The sequence below is a fragment of the Suricata suricatta genome, chromosome 16 (genome assembly GCF_006229205.1).
Source record: "Suricata suricatta isolate VVHF042 chromosome 16, meerkat_22Aug2017_6uvM2_HiC, whole genome shotgun sequence".
In the NCBI taxonomy this organism is placed as follows: Eukaryota; Metazoa; Chordata; class Mammalia; order Carnivora; family Herpestidae; genus Suricata; species Suricata suricatta.
In genome coordinates, this window is record NC_043715.1 from 50,516,008 (window position 1) to 50,536,546 (window position 20,539).

The 20,539-nt window shown below is 51.9% G+C and overlaps 1 protein-coding gene across 1 annotated transcript in view; it reads right to left on the reverse strand.

The window, feature by feature from the left end:
• CCDC114 (coiled-coil domain containing 114) overlaps nt 1–19,640 on the reverse strand; it is a 24,712-nt gene extending 5,072 nt beyond the window's left edge. The window contains exons 1-9 of the mRNA XM_029924339.1: nt 19,405–19,640; nt 18,892–18,947; nt 18,455–18,593; nt 17,187–17,286; nt 16,828–17,017; nt 4,737–4,859; nt 4,267–4,380; nt 2,710–2,777; nt 8–86 (exon numbers count right to left, since the gene is read on the reverse strand). Of these exons, the coding sequence (XP_029780199.1) occupies nt 8–86; nt 2,710–2,777; nt 4,267–4,380; nt 4,737–4,859; nt 16,828–17,017; nt 17,187–17,286; nt 18,455–18,524 (744 nt within the window). The 5' untranslated portion in view covers nt 18,525–18,593; nt 18,892–18,947; nt 19,405–19,640. The remainder of the gene's footprint in view (nt 1–7; nt 87–2,709; nt 2,778–4,266; nt 4,381–4,736; nt 4,860–16,827; nt 17,018–17,186; nt 17,287–18,454; nt 18,594–18,891; nt 18,948–19,404) is intronic.
• Between the last annotated feature and the right edge of the window lie 899 nt (nt 19,641–20,539).

Sequence of the window (20,539 nt, forward strand, 5' to 3'; positions counted from 1 at the left end):
GCAGGGCCTGCACCTCTGTCTGGTTCTGGGCCACCTCCTTGTCCGCCTTCTCCTGCAGCAGGGCCAGCTTGGTCTTTGTGTCCTCTCTGGGGTGGGGGGGCGAGCCCAGGGGTCAGGGAGGGAGGGGCAGCTTGCCGGTCCCAGGGATAAGGCAGAATCAGGTTGTGCGACCACTCCCCCCCCCCCCCCCCCCCCCCCCCGTCACAAAATGGCAGAAACCTTTCTAGGTTCCTGGAGGGAGTCAGGTGATGGGTGGCATGAGGGCAGGGGGGGGCCGGGCCCCTAAGGGACTGATGACCCTCCTCTGTGGGGGGGGAGGGGTACTGCTGCAGGGCACACAACCGTGGCAACAGTTGGAGATTGTCCTTGCACCGGGTGGGGGGGGCTTAAACCGGGTGATACGGTAACGGGCGGAGTCTGGGGGCCGCATGATGGCACACGGGAGAGGCCTGGACCGTTTGGGGCCTCGTGTTGGACACACAGGTGACATCGCCCACACGTTAGCATATTGGGGACACTCGAGCAGCCTCAGCCCCTGAGCCTCTTGTGGCCCGCTCATCTGAAAACGTGGCTCTTCAGCTTTTACCCACCGTGCAGCATGAATTCCCGGTTACCAAACCTATTTCACAAGTCACAGGGTCCAAGGTCAGAGGGTCGTTAGGGGAACAGCAGGCCAGGCTCTGCAGGTCCCTGCCCACGGGCCATTTTCCTTCCCACCTTGACACCTGTCCCAACTCTGATCGCCTCCAGCGTGAGCATCAGCTTCCTGTTCTTTTCAGATGCCCGTGAGGCCTACTCAAGTCACCCTCCTGGGTGGGAGGCCTCCCCGGGCACACAGCAGCCCTGGTGACACCTCCCTGTGCTGGTGGCAGCTCTCCTCAGGGACTGGGACCCACAATACATCCTGTGCCTCCTGTTCCCTGAGGGACAGGGAGGAGGGAGCTCAAATCCTGAGAGCCGGGCCCTGCAGGGAGAGCTTTCTAGAACAGCAGCCCCAGGACGGCCCCAGCCGTCCTTATTATGGTCATGTCACAGGAGAGGAGAGCAGAAGTGACCTGCCCTGAGTCATCCAATAAGGACGCGCTGGACACACTGGCAGGTGTGACAGGTCTTATGAGACGGCCTTGTCCCGGTACCCGGCCAGGCAATCAGCCGGAGGAGTGTGGCCCTGAGATCCAAGGGCACGGATAAGGCCAGCCGGCCGTCACTCATGGCGCCTGGCAGGACGGGGGAGCCTGGCCACGCGGCTTCTCTCCCTCAGAAACTCAATTGGTGAATGCTAAGAATGGAGCAGCGTGGGCGCCTGGAGGGCTCAGGCGGTTGAGCTTCCTGACTCTGGCTCAGGTCATGATCTCACAGGTGGTGGGTTCGAGCCCTGCATTGGGCTCTATACTGACAGCTCGGAGCCCGGAGCCTGCTTCGGATTCTGTGTCTCCCTCTCTCCCTCTGCCCCTTCCACCCACCCACTTGCACTCTGTCTCCCTCTCTCTCTAAAAAATAAACAAAAACATCTTACAAATTCAAAAAAAAGAAAGAAGTGATAGTCGCACAACACTGTGAGTGTCACAAATGCCACTGAATTGTGTGTACGCTTCAAAATGGTAAATTCCAGTATGTGCATCTTAACAAAACAAAACAAAAAAGGAAGATATCTCAGCAACCATAAGATAGATCTGGGCTATCATGCACCCTGAGTAGGCGGAAGTCACGAGGGAGAAACAAGATCCTAAATAGAAGATAGGAAACTGAGCACCTGCGTGGCTCAGTGGGTTAAGCGACCGACTCATGCATTTGGTTCAGGTCATGATCTCATGGCTTGTGAAACTGAGTCCTGTGCTAGGCTCTGTGCTGACATCTGGAGCCTGCTTAGGATTCTCTCTCTGACCCTCCCCTGTTTGCTTTCTCTCCTCAAAAATAAACATTTTGAAGGAGAGAGAGACAGAGTACAAGTAGGGGAGGGGCAGAGAGAGAGGGAGACACAATGTGAAGCAGGCTCCAGGCTCTGAGCCATCAAGCAGATGGCCGGGCTTGAACCCACGGACTGTGAGATCATGACCTGAGCCAAAATCGGACTCTGAACTGAGTGAGCCACCCAGGCGCTCCTTATATAGAATAGAATAGGATAGGATAGGATAGAATAGAATAGAATAGAATAGAATAGAATAGAATAGAATAGAATAGAATAGAATAGAATTAGAATAGAATAGAATTAGAATAGAATAGAAGAAACCATTTGGAGCAAGAGAATGGGCCAAAGCTCAGAAAGTAGAGCTGGAGTGAGAGCACGGACCCCCGGATAGAGGCCAGTATGTACAGCGTGGGCTCCTGGTCTCCGCACAACATGACTCTATGTGAAGGTGGCCTGAGAGGACCTCTGTCCCCTCTCGGCCAATACTGATAAGTGACAGTCTAATTGCTCTCACGCAGCGGCACTTCCCAGGCCCCACCGCGCCAGGGCACTCACTGTCCTGGTTCATTCTCCCCACCCCCCATGTGCTCTGCGCCCTGAACAGACGGGGGGCAAAGAGGTTCATCCATACCCGCAGTGGGACCTCGCCACGAGGAACTGGGAAATCACTGGGAGGAGAGAAAGGGGCCCCATGTGTACGTAACTGGTTCCGACAGTCTCTTTCTGGAGTTCTGAACCCTCCCGCCACTGCCTACGGTATAAAGCGGACTGTGTGAGCTCCACCCCAAAGCGGGCCCTACCTGACGTTGTAGGCGACCGAAGAGGAGACCATGAGGGCGCCTACCGAGCGTTCCAGGAGCCTGATTTCCTGCGAGAGAACAAAACCGATGACTTTCTTACGGCCTCCACACTGTAGGGCCCTTCTTTACACATGGACTCCCCCCTACCTCCCCAGCAAGAACCGGACTCCCGCACCTTCCAAACGTGTGGACCTTCCTCCTTGGTGGCCGCTGGGCCTGAACGCTGCCTCAGAGGGCTTCTCCCCGGAAGCCCCAACTCCAGAACATTCCTAAGGGCACCTCCCTAACTCTGTGGTCCAGTTCAGAAATGTGTGTGAATTTCCTCATTGTGACCACACCCATCTTCTAATTCCAAAGACATGTCTTTGCAGTTATTATGGGTAAAAAGCATTTTTTCAGGAGAGAGAAAGGAGGAAATGATATATGTATGTATATAATTATATACATGTATATAATGGGTACATATATATTAATGTATACACAATAGAGATACACACATATATGTGTAATGTTAATGCAACTTGTTAATATAATACACACATATACGTACATGCACACGTTTATATGTATATAAACATACATGCACACGCACAACATATTTACTTTTGCAAAAAGAAACTCAGAAACCACATGGGCTGGGAGTGGACGAAGTGGGAGACGTGGAGAAGAAATGCTGTGTCTCGGGAATACCTTTAGGAAGAATTTTGGTTTTGGAACCGCTGTTAACGGTTTCTACGTTCATCAGTGCTGACGGCTCGGAGCCTGGAACCCGCTTCGGATTCTGTGTCTCCCTCCCTCTCTGCCTCTCCCCTGCTCTCTCGCTCTCTCTCAAAAATAAACATTACAGACGGGCCAAGGGATGGTTCCCGATTGAACAGAGCCTGGACAACCAGCCGCGATGTGGGACCCCGGCTGGGAGCCTGGAGCAGGAAAATCAAATCGGCTGCAAGGATCATCACTAGGACGGCCAGAGAACGTTAAATAGCGACTGTTTAGGATCGTAATAACATCGAGGTTCCTGACTTGGGTAACTGTCCCAGGTTTCTGTAGGAAAACGGTCTTATTCTTAGGAAATTCACACGGAAGTTCCTAGGGCCATCGTGTGTGCGGTGCACCCTCAAAAGTTCGACAGTCGTGATAATAGATCATTTTCAGTAAACAACAATTAGAGCGTGTGTGTGTGTGTGTGTGTAAATATGGCAAATTATCAATCTTGGTAGAAGCTAGAGTTCTCTGTGCTCTTCTTTCAGGAAAGGGAAGGTGGAGGAGAAAGAGAAGGTTCCTCACAGACCATCAAAGATTCCAGAAATACGCATAGAATGGGAAAGGCCTTGCTTGCTCATTGATGGCTCTGGCTGATAATATTCAAAATGGCGCCCCGGCTTCCACAAGTCTAAGTGAGGCTGCCTTTCTTTGTTGGAGGCACCTGGAACACTTCGAGGCCTCCCTTCCCTCTGGGCCGCAGCAAACCTATGGCCTGAGGCCGGAGTCCCTCGGTTGAATCCTCTCCCTACCCCAGCGGGGCCGAGGGGGCCCTCGCCCTTCAAGGCCACCGACCTTCTGCATCTGATGGTCCACATTCAAGTAGCAGTTCCGCTCAATGCACAGGAGATCCAGCTCTTCCCGCAGGGCGGCGTTCCGCACCAGCTGGGTGTCAAAGCGACAGGTGACCTGGGCAGGGGGAGCTCTAAAGTCGTCTGAGGCCTGGCCTGTCTCCGTCCTCCACAGGCTTGGCCAAGAAGCCGGCACTTTTCACATGTGGGGCCCGCTTCCAATTTGGGGACCCTGAGAGCATTGCCCAGCCGCCCGCCTCCCCAAGGACCCAGGCATCCGTCTCCTTTCCTTGGGGACCCTCCATCTCTCAGGATCGTGTCTCCTGATCCTTCGCGGGGAGTTCAGTGTTTCAGGCCTGCACTCCCCCCGCCCCCCAGGCATCTGGCCCACCATTTCTGGTGGACCCCATGCTCAGTTTTCCCCACCAGCCCCCAGAGCTCAGGTCTGGAGACAGCCCAGAGGCTGGCCCTCACCCGGTCCAGCTGGTCTTCTAGGGTCTTGATCCTTCGCCGGATCTTGACCTTCTGATCCAGGACGAGTCCCAGGGCCTTGTCAGACTTACTGTGGGTAAGGATCCGGGTCTCCCACTCCTGGATCTGGAGGAGAGAGGATGGCACCTGTTTGTTGGCTGAGTGTGGGAGGGACTGAGGCACCAAGAGAGAGTGAGTGGGTGTGGCTGCAATCTGCCATCCTTGGGACCCCAGCCATCTGTCCCATCCTCCTGCTGGGGGTGCCCACCTTTCCACGTGGTTCTGGCTTCCCAGCACAACAAGCCGCCCACCCAGCCGCGGGACCCAGGTTCTGACAATCCCAGTGACTGTGCTAAAGATGGACATGCGAGCCAAGATGAGCCAGCCTGAATCCCCTCCCCATAGTTTAGGGGACAGGCATGAGGCGGAGGGGCGGGGCTCCAGGACTTCCGCTGTCAGAGTCCCTGGCGCGTGCGCAGGGGGTCCTGGGAGTATGAAGCCCATAGACAAAGTGCGGACAAGAGACGGAGAGAGAAGAGTGAGCCCCTGGTGCCCTTACTTCCCTGGGGCTCGTTATCCGTGAAACCGCTGCCAGCCTGTCCTCATTTCCGTGTTCATCTTTACTCACCCGGGGCACGCTGTCTCCCCAGTCAGCTGGGAAGCTCCGTGAGTGTGGAATGCTGTCTTTTTTGTGTGCCCCACACACAGTAGGTTCTCAATAACACGTGCAGGTCAAATGAATACGTGGAATGGGTTAAGACTGTGTTTCCTGATTTGTGTACCTTATGGGTTGGATTGTGTCCTGCTCCCCAAATTCACAGGTTTAAGTGCTGCTCCCAGCACCTCGGAACATGACTGTATTTGGAGACAGGCTCTTTACACAGACAATCAGTTAAAATGAGCTCAGGACGGTGTCATGTGGCAGTATGACAGGTGTCGTTATGCAAAGGGGAAATCTGGACCTAGAAGTGCACAGAGGGAAAACGCCACCCTCCAACGCTTCCGTCTCGGATTCCCAGCCTACAAAACCAGGGGACAAGAAATTCCTGTCATTTAAGCCACCCAAAGGTTGTGGTTCCTTGTTACAGCGTCCCCTGGAAAACATTCATCTGCCCAGGCACCCAGAGCATGCAGAAAACTCAAAGGGAGTAACATGGGGGGATTTTCAGGGTTAAAAAAATTTTTTTAATGTTAATGTTTATATTCATTTTTGAGAGACAGAGCGCAAGCAAGGGAGGGGACACAGAGAGAGGGAGACACAGAATCGGAAGCAGGCTCCAGGCTCCCAGCTGTCAGCAGAGCCCAACATGGGGCTTGAACCCATGAACTGTGAGATCATGACCTGAGCCGAAGTCGAATGCTTAATGGACTGAGCCACCCAGGCGCCTCTACTAAGGGACAGCTTTTTTTTTATTATGGGATGTTTTTATGTGTGTGTGTGTGTGTGTGTGTGTGTGTGTGTGTATGAGAGAGAGAGAGAAGGAGAGGGAGAGAGAGAGTAAGAGACAGAGAGAGCAGGGGAGGGGCAAAGAAAGAGACAGAGGATCTGAAGCAGGCTCTGAGCTGTCAGCACAGAGCCTGATGCGGGGCTTGAATTCACCAACTGTGAGATCATGACTTGAGCCGAAGTCAGATGCTCAACTGACTGAGTCACCCCTGCGTCCCAAGGGACAGTCTTATATAGCGTAACCTAATGAAGGGAGTGACGTCCCCTCACGCTGTATTTTCTCGGCCAGAAGCAGGTCACAGGTTCTGCCCCCCTGAAGGGGGGGTATTACACAGGGTGCGACCCACTGAGGGTCACGTTAGGATGAGCGTGAGGGTTTCACCCTTATGTGAAAGCCGAGCATTCCTAGGAGACCCTTCATAAGCCCAAACGCCGGAAAGTGAAGAAGGAAGGGATGACCAGTAATTTGCATGGGAAACAACATGTATAGGGCTCCCGGACCGCCCCCCCCCCCAAAATAACCTCTCTTAGGCTTCTCTGATACTTCAGGACACACTTTGCTAACAGCTGCACAAACTAAACCGAGAAAGCATAGATGCTGACAGACCCAGTTCAAAGCTCTGGCAGCCGGATGCTGACGTACTGAGCGGTTCCCAGGAGGCAGCTTGAGGGGGGTCCCCTCTCCCTGCTCGGGGTGCAGGCTGCCTCTGACAGCTCGCTGCGAAACAAACGCGGAGCGCTCATTCTCCTTTTTCCCTTTTTTTCTTAAAAGTTCAAATGCTCCTCGGACGTCTTTCACTTAGTGAAAACAGGCACTAACGCAGGTCTTCTGAAAACCCAAGTGGGATAATGCGCCATTTTCGAAAAGCAGGGGTACCTGTATTTGTTGTGAAAATCAGCCGATGCGATAAATCAGGGCATTCTTCCTCCCTGGTGTCTGGTTTTGCGGCAGGCCGCTGACTGCTGGAGGTCAGAGGTTCTAAAAACGGTACTCAGAAATTAACGGTTCTGGGAACAAGGAAAATTTAGGACCCGCTCGGCTGAGACATTCTTCCCAAGATTAGAAGACTCTCCTCCAATTTTTAAAAATATCTGAATTTTGCTTTTCACATTTGGGCCTCTAAAAACACTAGAATTTATGTTTGTTTTATTTTAGAGAGAGAGAGAGAGAGAGCGCATGCGTGGGGGGAGGGGCAGAGGGGGAGAGAGAGAGAATCTTAAGCTCAGCTTGGAGCCTGATGCAAGGCTCGATCCCACAACCCTGGGATCATGACCTGAGCCGAAATCAAGAGTCAGACGCCCAACCGACTGAGCCCCCCAGGTGCCCCAGAACTTCTGCTTTTATATGGTATGAGGTAGGAAACTTTTCCGACAGCTTTGTTGAAATATAAATAGCACACAAGAAAACTACATTATTTAAAGTATACAATTTGATAAGACTGCCTAATCAAGATTGGTGAACATATTGCCCCCAAAAGTTTCCTCATTCCCTTTGTTGTTCTTCTGTGCACTTACTTCCTACAGCCCCCTCCCCTTGGCAGTCACCCATGTGTTTTCTGTCACTAAGGAGTTTTGTAAAGGAAATCACAGGAGCACCTGGGTGCCTCAGTTGGTTAAGCGTCAGACTTCAGCTTAGGTCATGATCTCACAGTCCGTGGGTTTGAGTCCCATGTAGGGCTCTGTGCTGACAGCCCAGAGCCTGGAGCTGCTTCAGATTCTGTGTTTCCCTTTCTCTCTGCCCCTCCTCCGCTCACCCTCTGTCTCTCAAAATAAAATAATAAAGACATAAAAAAATGTTTTAATCAATCAATCGATCAATGGAATCTCATAGTGTATACTCTTTCCGAGGGGGAGGGGTCTGGCTTCTTTCACTCAGAACAGTTATTCTGAAATTCATCCACATTGCTGGGTTTATCAATAGCCCATTCTTTTCCATTGGTGAGTAGCTTTCCAGTGTATGGACGTACCACAACTTCTTTATCCATTCACCTTCTGGTGGACATTTGGGTTGGTTCCCATCTTGATTTCCACAAATAGAGCTGTTACGAAGATTCACCTACAAGTCTTTGTATGAACATATGCCTCCTTTCCTCTTGGGTAAATATCTAGGAGGTAGAATGTCTGATTCGTTTGGTTAGGGTACGTTTACGTTTTTTAGAAACTGCCAAAGTGGTTTTCAAAGTGTCCGTGTTGTTTACATCCCGGCCGGCAGGCTGTGAGAGCTCCAGTTCCTCCGCACCCTGGCCAACGCTGGGCCAGGTCTTTGTGGCCCAAGCCGTTCTAAAATGGCGTGTAGACACTTCTCGTGACTTTAGTTTGCACTCCTCCAGTGACTAACAGCACTGAGTGTCTTCCACGAGCTTGCGGCCATCTTCTATGTTTTGGGGTGAAGTGACTGTTCTAGGCTTCCACCAGTTTTTCCTGATTGGATCCTCTGTTTTCTTATTGAGAGTACTTGGTAAATTCCAGATTCAAGTTCTTTATCAGCTGTGCCCTTCGCAAATATTCTCTCCCGCTGTGGGGCTCAGCTTGTCATTCCCTCCACAGTACCTTTTGAAGAGAAGTTTTTTAATTTTATGGAGTCTGGATCATCAATTTGTCCTTTTATGGATCACACTTTTGGTGATGTAGCTAAGAAATCTTTGCATAATCCAAAAAAAAGAAAGAAAGAAAGAAAGGAAAGGAAAGAAAGAAATCTTTGCCTAAGCCAACCTCACAAAGCTTTTCTCCTATTTCCTTCTAAAAGTTTTATAGTTAAAAAAATATTTTTTTAATGTTTACTTTTGAGAGAGAAAGAGAGACACAGAGTGAGAGCAGGGGAGGGGCAGAGAGAGAGGGAGACACAGAATCCAAAGACAGGCTCCAGGCTCTGAGCTGTCAGCACAGAGCCCGATGCGGGGCTCAAACCCACAAACCGTGAGATCATGACCTGAGCCAAAGTCAGACACTTGACCGACTGAGCCACCCACGTGCCCCTTAAAGTTTTATAGTTTTATATTTTACATTTAGGCCTGTGATGGCTGACATCGTTATTTTTCTTTTTATTTTTTTATTTTTTTTTTTAATGTTTTATATATTTTTGATACAGAGAGAGACTGAGCATGATAAGGGGAGGGGCAGAGAGAGAAGGAGACACAGAACCGGAAGCAGGCTCCAGGCTCTGAGCTAGCTGTCAGCACAGAGCCTGATGTGGGGCTCGAACCCACGAACGTGAGATCTGACCTGAGCCGAAGTCGGAGGCTTAACCGACTGAGCCACTCAGGCACCCCTATTTTTCTTTTTAAAAATGTCACTGTGGGGGCACCTGGGTGGCTCAGTTGGTTAAGCATCCAACTCTTGGTTTTGGCTCAGGTCCTGATCTCCGGGTTCGTGAATTTGAGCCCTGCAACGGGCTCTGCGCTGACAGCATGGAGGCTGCTTGGGACTCTCTCTCCCTCCCTCTCTCTATGCCTCTCTCTGTCTCCCTCTCAATAATAAATAAATAAACTTTAGAAAAAAGTCACCGTGCACAGAAAAGCCCATAGATGATGTACATACAACTTGACCACCAGCCAGGTCAAGAACCAGAACACAGAGAGCACGGTGGACGCACCCCCCCTCACCCCTACCTTGCTCTCCAGACGCACCACAACCCTGCCTCTGTCAGTTCCTTTTGCTGCTGTAACAAAGCACCACACAGTTATTGGCTTAAAACTCAACGAGGGGCACCTGGGTGGCTCAGTCAGTTAAGCGTCCGGCTTTGGCTCAGGTCATGATCTCACAGTTCATGGGTTCGAACACCGTGTCAGGCTCTGTGCTGACAGCTAGCTCAGAGCCTGGGGCCTGCTTCACATTCTGTATCTCCCTCTCTCTCTGACCCTCCCCTGCTCGCACTGTCTCTCTCTGTCTCTCAAAAGTAAATTAAAAAACATTAAAAAAAACTCAATGAACTTTTTTCTTACACTTCTGGAGGTCGGAAGTCTGAAACCAGTTTCACTGGATTCGGCAAATCAAGGTGTCAGCCAGGCTGAATTCCTTCTGGAAGCTCCAGGGGAGAATTCCGGTAGAGGCTGGATTCCGAGACCGAGGTATTCCTTGGCTCGTGGCCCCTCCAACCCCCGCTCCTCCTCTTCACACCTTCCTTCTCCATCATCGCATCAACGTCTCTGATTCTGACCTGTCCCTTATAAGGACCCTTGAGATGACCGTGGGCCCACCCGGACCGTCCAGGGAACTTCCTCTTCTCAACATCCTTAAACCTCTGCAGAGTCTCTGTTGCCACGTCAAGTGACGTACTCGCAGGGTCCCGGGATTAGGATGTGGACATCTTAGAGGAATCATTATTCTGTTTACCACACTTTCTTATGTGAAACTCATGTTTTTACTTTGTGGTTTTATCACCCACGTACACACCCCTCAACAAAAGTTGCGCTTGGCCTGATTTTGAATTTTACATCAATGAAATCATGCTACCTGTATGGGCTTTATTTTGTATTGTTTTCTCTATTTATTTAAGGGTATTTATTTTGAAAGAGGCAGTGCAAGTGGGGGAGGGGAAGAGAGGGAGGGAGAAAGAGAATCCCAAGCAGACTCTGGGCAGTGTGGGGATCATGACCATGAGATCATGACCTGAGGTGGAACCAAGAGTCGGTCGTGTGGCCCACTGAGCCGCCCAGGCGCCCCACCATCTGTGTGCTTTATATTTGTGTTAGACTCACCCTTGCGGCTGTAATCGATTCGTTCTTTTTCATGGCTGTATACTACTTCAGTGTGCAAATATACCACAATTTATTTATTCATTCACATATTGATGGGCATTTGGGTCATTTCCAGTTTGGAGCTGATCGGGATGAATAATGCTTTCTTTCAACACCCCTTTACGTGAACCCTGGTCCTGGGGCCCGTGCTCAGAAGTGCGCTTGCTGGGAGAAGATTTAACCATAGATCTAAGCCTGTTTTCCCTTAGAAGGTGACTCTGGCTTACTTTCTTCTGACACCGTTTCCATGGGAACGTGCTGGGTTAGGGTAACTATGGGATGCCAGCTCTGTTCCCTGGCAACAGTGTTTATTAAAAAATGACCTGATTGCTGAACTACATCGGACTAAAAGGACGGTGAGTCCAAAGTCCACACCTGAAAAACAAATAATCCAGTGAAGAAATGGGCAGAAGACATGAACAGACACTTCTCCGAAGAGGACATCCCGATGGCTAACAGACACATGAAATGATGCTCAGCGTCACTCATCATCTGGGAAATACAAATCAAAACCACACTGAGATACCACCTCACGCCAGTCAGAGTGGCTAAAATAAACAAATCAAGAGTCTATAGATGCTGGCGAGGGTGTGGAGAGACGGGCCCCCTCCTACACTGTTGGTAGGAATGTAAACTGGTGCAGCCGCTCTGGAAAACAGTGTGAAGGGTCCTCAAAAAATTAACAGAACTCCCCTAGGACCTGGAAATAGCACTGCTAGGGATTTACCCAAGGGATACAGAAGTGCTGATGCATAGGGGCGCGTGTACCCCAATGTTCACAGCAGCACTGTCAACAATCGCCAAATCATGGAAAGAGCCTAAATGTCCATCACCTGATGAGTGGGCCAAGAAGATGTGGTTTATCTATACAATGGAGTACTACGTGGCAGTGAGAATGAAATCTGGCCATTTGTAACAACGTGGATGGACCTTGAGGGTGTCATGCTAAGTGAAATAAGTCAGGCAGAGGACAGACACCATATGTTTTCACTCAGAAGTGTAACAGGAGAAACTTAGCAGAGGATCGTGGGGGCAGGGAAAGGGGATAAAAATATTTGGGGAGAGGGAGGGAGGTAAACCATGAGAGACTCGTGAACACTGAGAACAAAGGGCTGATGGGGAGGGGGAGGGGGAGGGGGTGAGGGGCGTGGAGGAGGGCACTTGTCAGGATGAGTGCTGGGTGTTACATGGAAACCAACTTGACAGCAAACTATAAAAGAAAAGAAAAAATAAATAAAATAACAAAAGAAAAGGGCGGTGAGTTGGGCTCATAGATCGCAAGAGCCCACGTGGGCAGGACTGGCTTCCCTGTGGGGTGTTTCTTATAACCGAGTGGGGGTTTCGACTTAGATGCTATCTTCATGAGCTGTTACAGCTTGTGCATGGCGTCCCCTCGGCCGAGGTGGGCAACACCCACCCACGTGCACAGCAGCACCCAGCTGGAGGCGCTGAGACGGAGTTCCTGGGTGCCCAAGGAAGACGTGTGAGACGCTGTCATGCCAAGATGGAGCTGTCTCCTATCCCCTATTGTCCCTCGTGACCGTGCCGAGCAGGCGTGACCCTGAATCTCAGGTTAGGTCTATCTTTAACTGTCACAGATGATGGGGGGACAGACTTTTGGGAATACATGTGACAGTTTATGTCCCCGCCCACAGTTCATTAGGAGTCCCCACTTGCTCCTTTTCTCCCCAGCGCTTGGTATTTTCGGACACTGATGTTTGAAAATTTGATGAGCGTCCGAGGGAACCTCATTGGGATTTCCCTCCGCCTTTCTCTGATCACTAATGAGTGATGAGTAATTCCTACATTGACTGGACATCTGAATCTCTGATTTTGTGATGCGTCAGCTCAAATCCTTTGACTATTTTTTTGAAAATTGGACTGACTCTCCATGATTTGTAGGAGCTCCTTATATGTTCTGGGTAATAGTCCTTTGTCAGCGATACGCGTTGCAAATAAATTTCCATTCCAGGACTTTCTTTGCACACTCTTTATGTTTCTTTCAACAGAAGGTACTAACCTTAAAGTCTTGGGAAATAACAGTCTTTTCCTTTACAAGTAGAGACTTCTATAACTTATTTAAGAAATCTTTCCTGGGGCGCCTGGGTGGCTCAGTTGGCTGAGCATCTGACTTCGGCTCACGTCATGATCTCACGGTTCATGGGTTCCAGCCCCACGTCCGGCTCTGTGCTGAATACTGTCTCAGAGCCTGGAGCCCGCTTCCAATTCTGTGTCTCCTTCTCTCTCTCCACCTCCTCCACTTGTGCACTATCTCACTCTGTCTCTCAAAAATAAATAAATGAAAAAAAAGAAAGAAAGAAATCCTTCCCCACTGTCACACAGACATCTGATGCATCTGGAGTTAGTTATGGGCATTGGAGGAGAGAGAAGGGTCCCGTTTCATCTCACAGTAGAACATCCGGCACCGTTATCAGAGTCCTCTTTTCCCCTGTCCTGAAGTCGGGAGTCAAATGTCCACATGTGCATTGGGCTCCTTCAGGACTCTCTCCTCTGTCCCATTGATTCACCTGATTAGCCCTCATCAGTTACAAGAATTTTATAATCAATCCTGATAAGGGATACAGTTAATCCTGTCACATTGTTCTTTTTCTTTTAAGTCAGTCTGTCATCTTGTCCACTGTACTCCCATAGAACCCTCTGAATCTGCTTGCCAAGTTCATCCATTTAAAAAAGACTTTCAGGGGCGCCTGGGCAGCTCAGTCGGTTGAGCGTCCAGCTTTGGCTCGGGTCATGGTCTCATGGTTCGTGGGTTCAAGCCCCGCGTCGGGCTCTGTGCTGACAGCTCACAGCCTGGAACCTGCTTCAGATTCTGTGTCTCCCTCTCTCTCTGCCCCTCCCCTGCTCGCGCTGTCTCCCTCTCTTTCTCACAAAAATAAATAAACATTAAAAAAATGTTTCAAATAAATATAAATAAAAAAGATCTTTTGGTTGGGATTACATTGAATCTATAAATAATTTTGGGAACTGGCATTTTAAGACACTAACTCTTCCGATCCATGGATAGATCTCTCTGTTTATTAAGCTCTTCTTTAATATCCTTCAGTTAAATTATACAGTTTACTCCACAGAGGGCTTGCACACTTCTGTTAGATTTCTTCTTGGGTACTTCTTTTGCCTATTATAAACGTGTATTTTCTTCTTTTCTTTTATAAGGGGTATTGCTAATACAGGGAAATACCAACTTTGAACATTAATTCTGAATCCAGCCACATTGTTAAAATACCTTGTTAATTACAAAACGTTAGTGTTAGATTCTTCTGGATCTTCTGTGTACACAAATACATCCTCTACAAACAATGACAACTTCATTTCTTCCTCTCCAATGTTTACATTTTTTTTCTCTTCCTGGCCGCACTGCACTGGATGGGACCTCCAGCACAATGTTAAACAGGCGTGGTGCTCACTGACATTCTTGTATTGTTACTGATCTCAAAGACCATTTTTTTCATGTTTCACTTTCAACTACGGTATTTTCTGTAGATGTTTTATAGTTGCACTTTACCAAATCCAGGAAATGACTTTTTATTCCTTGTGACTTTCTAAGAGGTTTTAGCATGAATGGATGCCGATTTTTATCAAATACCTTTCTTTTTTTTTATTTTTTTAAACATTTATTTATTTTTGAGAGACAGAGAGATAGTGAGAGAGACAGACCATGAGCAGGGGAGAGGCAGAGAGCGAGGGAAACACAGAATCTGAAGCAGGCTCCAGGCTCTGAGCCGTCAGCACAGAGCCCCACGTGGGGCTCGAACCCACAAACTGTGAGATCAAGCTGAAGTCAGACGCTTAACCGACCGAGCCACCCTGGTGCCCCTATTTTTTTATTTCCTACGTAGACCAGTGGGTGCTATAAACTAGTGCAAGTCCAAGAGCTGTCTGTCATTAGCCTCTGATATGATAGGCTCAGAAAGGGAGAGACAGAATTTAAGCAAGCATCAGAAACTGTGCGTGTTTGGGGACAATTCTGAACGTGTGCGCCAAGGCAAAAGCCTTATACAAGTAGCATTCGGTAGTAGATTGGAGGTTTTAAAAGTCGGTCCATTAACCCATATACTTTGAGAAAAACTATGTCTAAGTCTATCTATCTACTTATCTATCTATATCTATATATATCCAGAAAATGTCTATTCTCTCTCATTCATGGATGACATTTTCATTGGGTATAAGACTCTAAGTTGCCAGCTTTCCCTCCCAGAACAGTGAGGGCATAACCTATCTTCTGACTTCCAGTATTTCTTTTAAGACGTCCGCTGTCCATTTCATTGTGGCTTCTTTGAAAATAATATTTTATAGCTCCTTTCATATTCTAAAGTTTTCTCGACTTTATAGGGAACTTCGCAGAGCTCTATTCTAGAGACCCAACCCCCACCTGATCTGTGGTTTTCCACAATCAAGTTTGTTAGGACACAGGAACCCATGGGGCCAAGATAATAAGATCACCCTGCTGGGGCCCGACTCTGGCGACTTTCTCTGCAAGAGGAAGGAAAACCAGTTCAAGCAGCCAGCACCCACTCAGCCAGCGACCTGCCCTGAAACAGCCCAAAGTCTGGCGTGTGTGAATCAGAATTCAGCACCCCAAAGGCAAGATCCGGGTGCTACCGAGAGCTGAACAGACAAACTGATTGCAAGTCAAATGTAAGAAAACAAGGTGGTAGGGGCACCTGGGTGGCTCCGTCGGTTGAGCATCTGACTTCGGCTCAAGTCATGATCTCACAGTTCATGAGTTCAAGCCCCGCGTCGGGCCCTGTGCTGACAGCTCCGAACCTGGAGCCTGCTTCAGATTCTGTGCGTCCCTCTCGCTCTCTCTGCCCCTCCCCCACTCACATTCTGTCTCTCTCGAAAATAAATAAACATTTTAAAAAATTTAATAAAAAGAAGGGAGCAGGAAAATCAGTCTCAGGACAGGAGAGGAAATGACAAAAGCAGAGGGTCAGAGAGACCGGACATAAGAAAGACTCAGCCGGCCATTGCTGGCCTAGCTGATACAGAAAGGAGCCACGAGCCAAGAAACAGAGGCAGCCTCTAGGCGCTGGAAAGGTCCAGAAAACAGCCTTCAGAAGAAAGGGTGCCCGCTGATACTCTGGGCTTTAGCCCCAGGGAGACCCATGTCAGCCTTCTGTCCTCCAGCACCGTACGATAACTGATCTGGATTATTTTAACCCACCAAGTCTGCAGGAATTTGCTACAGCAACAATAGGAAAGTAATACAGATCACCAAGATAAGCCCCCGTCACACTCCTGTTTGCGACCCAACCGTGTGCAAGAAATCACTTGGTCTAGGGAAGCGACTTTTTTCTTTTTCTTTTCTTTTCTTTTTTTTTTTTTTAATGAAGAATAGAACAGAAAATAGAAGAATGAATCCCACCTGGAAAAACATAACTCTTCCCTGGTGAAAGTTTGCCTCACGTATACGTGTGTGTTTACATCCACAGGCGTACGAACTGCCTCAGGATGTTCTTGGCCACAGAATCCTGAAAGAACCCTGACCTGGAAAAGTCACACTGTGTCCAAGGTCAAGATCTTGGGGCAGGTGGCATTAGAGACCCATGTCAACACGGCTGCATTACCCACACTCCCTTTTTGCAGATGAAACAACTAGGGCCCAGAGAGGTCTAAGACCTGCCAGTGGTCACACAGCTGGGACACGCAGGGCCAGGAATCCAGTGCAGGTTTTGCTGATGTCAGAAAATGAGGCTCTCTTTCCCCTTGAACCGCCCCAGCTCCGCTGTGGGAGGTGTGGGACCAACCATGCAAAGCACTAACACCCCTAATTCCCGTTAGATCTGAATAGAACTTTCCTCCGTGGATTGCTTTCAATAAGCCCATGTTCGGACCAGGAAGCCAAGGCTCAAAGCCGTCCCAGTCCACAGAGTCTGGTCCCCGAACCCACCTGCTTGTCCAGGGCTCGGGTCTGCTCCTGCAGCTCCTCAATCTCAGCCTGCACCTGGACGCGACATTTCAGCAGATGGCCCATGTTCTCCAGCTTCTGGTTGTCCCGCAGCCGCTTGGCCTGGCTCTGGGCCACGCTGATCTGCGCCTGGAGTGTATCCCGCACCCCCTCCAGGCGCTGGATCTCCTCCCTGGCCACGCCGGGATGTGGAGAGCAAGGGGCAAGGGGCAGGGTCTCAGAATCACTAACGCCCAGCCGGGGGGCCTGCCCTTTCCCCTCTTCGACCCAGGAGGCGCCCCTCCCCCGCCCCTTTAAGGGCCCCCTTCCTCCCCAGCCCCGGGTCTAGGCACAGCGCTCACAGTTGCTTGTTGATGCGCCCTTGGACTGCCTTATTGTAAGCCTGCCTCTCGCCCTCCATCGCTTCGCACTGCCGCTGCAGCTGGCTCAGCTCCCAGTCCGCTGAAGGTGGGACCAGCCAACGGGGCTCAGGAGGGATCCGGGCCCCAGCCCCTTCCTCTCCAGGGCTTAGGAATTCTGGCTCCCACAAACTGCAGTTGAAAGGCCGACCCAGTCCCCAAGAGCCCTCCAGCACTGCACCGCGGTTCCCGTATCCCTCACGCCACCTCGCCCCTTGGTGCTCGCGGACCCCAGGCTGATCTCAGGGTTTTCCCCCTAAACCCACGTCTACGCCCGGTTTGGGCACACATCCGCCTCCCCGCTAGAGGGCGCTCCTGGAAGGCGTCACGGTGCTCAGTGCGCGCGCCACAGAGGATCTGGACCTTGGGGCCAAGACCTGGGGACCGCAGTCTTGCGCCCCCTCTCCCCTTCAGTTCTGTCCTCCAGCCTCCTCACTCTCAGCCCATTTTCCAAGCTCAGGCCTCATCCTGTCCTGCCGGGACCATCACCCCACTCTCCTCCCCAACACAGCCTCCCTTCACAGCCAGGGAACGTCTTTCTATACCCAGAGGGGAGCTCCAGGGCCCGAGGACAAACCCGCAGCTCCTCGGCCTGGTGTTCAAGGCCCCATGTAACCTGAGCCTAATCACCTCTCCAGTCTGGTCCACCTCCTGGTCCCCCACCTCTGGTCTGGCCCCCCACCTCCCAAGGCCCAGCTAGTTCTCAACGAGTGATTCTGTGTGCGCTGACAGTTGGCAAGGTCTGGAGACACTTCTGATTGTCAGGATATGGGGACAGGGTGGGTAGGGTGCTCCTGGCATGTAATGGATAGAGATCACGGATGTCCTACAATGCCCGGGACAGTCCCCATGACTAAAGAATGATCTGACCCCGAGCGCCGACAGTGTGGAGGCTGAGAAACCCTGTTCTAGCCACACATTCTCTCTGCTGAAACAAACGCTTGTCCCTTCCTTCTCCCATAGACAACTCTTGGGAAGAGTTCCAAGCTCCAGGCAAACTTCTCCTCCTGCAGGAAGCCTTCCAGGCTTGGCCTATCCATCTGCCCTTCTCCACCTCCATTCCCATGCATGTGTGTCCCCCGCCAGACGGCTCCCCGGGGAGGCCTCCCTGCCCACTCTCTCACCCCCACGTGTCCCGCAGCACAGTTCTAACAACTTGGGAAAACTGAGGAGTGAATGGGGGGGGGGGGAAGCAAGAGCGTCTGAATTACCCATTCTCTCCAGGAAGGCCTCCCTTCCATCATTGGAGCGGATGCTCCCTGCAGAGAGTCCCAAAGGCATCTTGGCCAAAGAGGGTGGGGCTCCTGCAGGGGTGACACAGGAACCCCACCTGACAGACAGGAGGGGGCGCTGGAAAGAGGGTGGGGCGAACAGCAAGGGAATTGGAAAGTGACTCCACAAACAACTCTGGCCTCTGTTTGGGTCTCAATGCCTCCCATGAGTTGTAGTGAGCACCTCTCAGGCCTCTCCCCACGTCCCTCCCGATCTCCCACCTCTCACATGCCCTGCCTTGGGTTTCCACTCTGACTCTGGCGCGAGGGACAGGTCCCCAGGGCGCTCGCTGTCTCTGAGACATGGCTGTTTGGGGAAGAGGACAGGGAGGAGGGGGAAACCCCGGCCGGCTGTGGCGAGCGAGCCCTGTCCCTACCTGCTGGAGTGTCTGACCTGTCCTTGTTCTCCAAGCTCACTGTTGTGGTGTGGTTACTGGGGAGATAAAGGGCCAATGAGACCTGAGGACAGCGGCAGGGGTGGGACGGAGGCCTCAAGAAGTGGCCGTGGGAGGGGCGGTCGGGGAGGAGGGGCCATGGGCGGGGAGGCTGGGGAGGAGGGGCCAAGGCGGCCCGGAGACCTCAGGAGACCTCAGGAGACTTGGCAGGCTGTGAAGAGACGGGCGGGGAGGCGGGGAGCCCTGCGAGGGGCGGAGCTGTGAGCCTTGCGAGGGGCGGGGCAGAGGGCCTGTGAGAAGGGGAACTGGGTGTGTCCTGAGGGCGGGGCTTCAGGGCTTCCGGGGGCAGGGAGACCTGTAAAGGGCGGGCTGGCAGGGCCAGCGGGGTTTGGAACGGGTGGTAGGAGCACGACTACATGTGGAGGGAAGAGGTGCGGGGAGTAGCGAGGAGTGGGGCTATGGGGAGAGGGCTGCCGATGGGAGGGGCCCGGGTACCTGCAAAGGCAGCAGCTTCACGGACCTGCGGTAGGAAGACGCCTACCCGGAGCGAGGGGCTCTGAGGGGTGGGCTGTGTTTTCGGGAGGGAGAGGCAGAAGCCGAAAGACCCTATGGAGCCAAGACTGGGAGGAAACGTCTGGAAGGCTTTGGAGTTAGGCCGACGTCCTTCGGGACGAGGCCCTAGAGATACGTGTCTTAAGACCACGTTGTTTGAAGAGTCATGAGCAGGAAGACGGTACCGATGCCGGGAGTTTGGGAGAGGGAGGAACGCCCACCAACAACTCAGGTCCTAGCAGTGACTCACTACGCATGCGCGGCCAACGGCTTTGGGCGAAGCCGCCTAAAACTCCTTGCCCGCTGGGTCCGCGCATTGAGAGGCGGGACCTCGGGCTCTTGGGGACGCCCCCGCTTCCGGCCACGCCCCGTCTGGCCACGCCCCCTCGGCTGCAGGCCGCTGCCCGCGTGGGCCCCCCCGGAGTGGGCGGGTAGTGGGCGCAGCTCCCTGCCGGCTGGGTGTGCCCGAAGCCTGCGGTTTCCTGTGGGCGGAAGCAGCCCGCGGGCGCTGAGCTCAGCTGGAAGCCTTGGAGGCCCAGGACGGGGAGATCCCGTTACCGCCCTGGGGCTCCCTGATTCTCCCCCTTCCACGGGCTCCTAGCACGAGGGGCCTCCTCTGCGTTCCCAAGGTCGCCGAGTCGGGCGCTCGTGCCACTCCGGGAACTGGATTTCGTGTCCTAGACTCCTGTTTTCCACCTTGCTCACTCACATGTCCATCTCCCTAGCCCCTGGTTTCCAGACTCCTTCCCGGGCCAGTCTTGTTCCCTTTGCCTGAGCTCCATGAAGAGCACGTGACCCTCCAGCGTCATTTTCTCCTTCAGTGACCCTGCCCCCCCCCCCCCCCCCCCCCCCCCCCCCCCCCCCCCCCCCCCCCCCCCCCCCCCCCCCCCCCCCCCGTCTTCGTCCTTCTCAAAGACTTAAGTTTGGGACTACTTATTCCCCACCCCCCAGGGACCCTCATTTTGTACTCCCAACTATTTAGCCTTGGAGCCCAATGGACCCAAGAATTTTCCCGTTGCCCAAAGCCTAGAGACCTTGAACTAGAGTCCCCCAATACTACGTCCATTCAGGGTTCCGA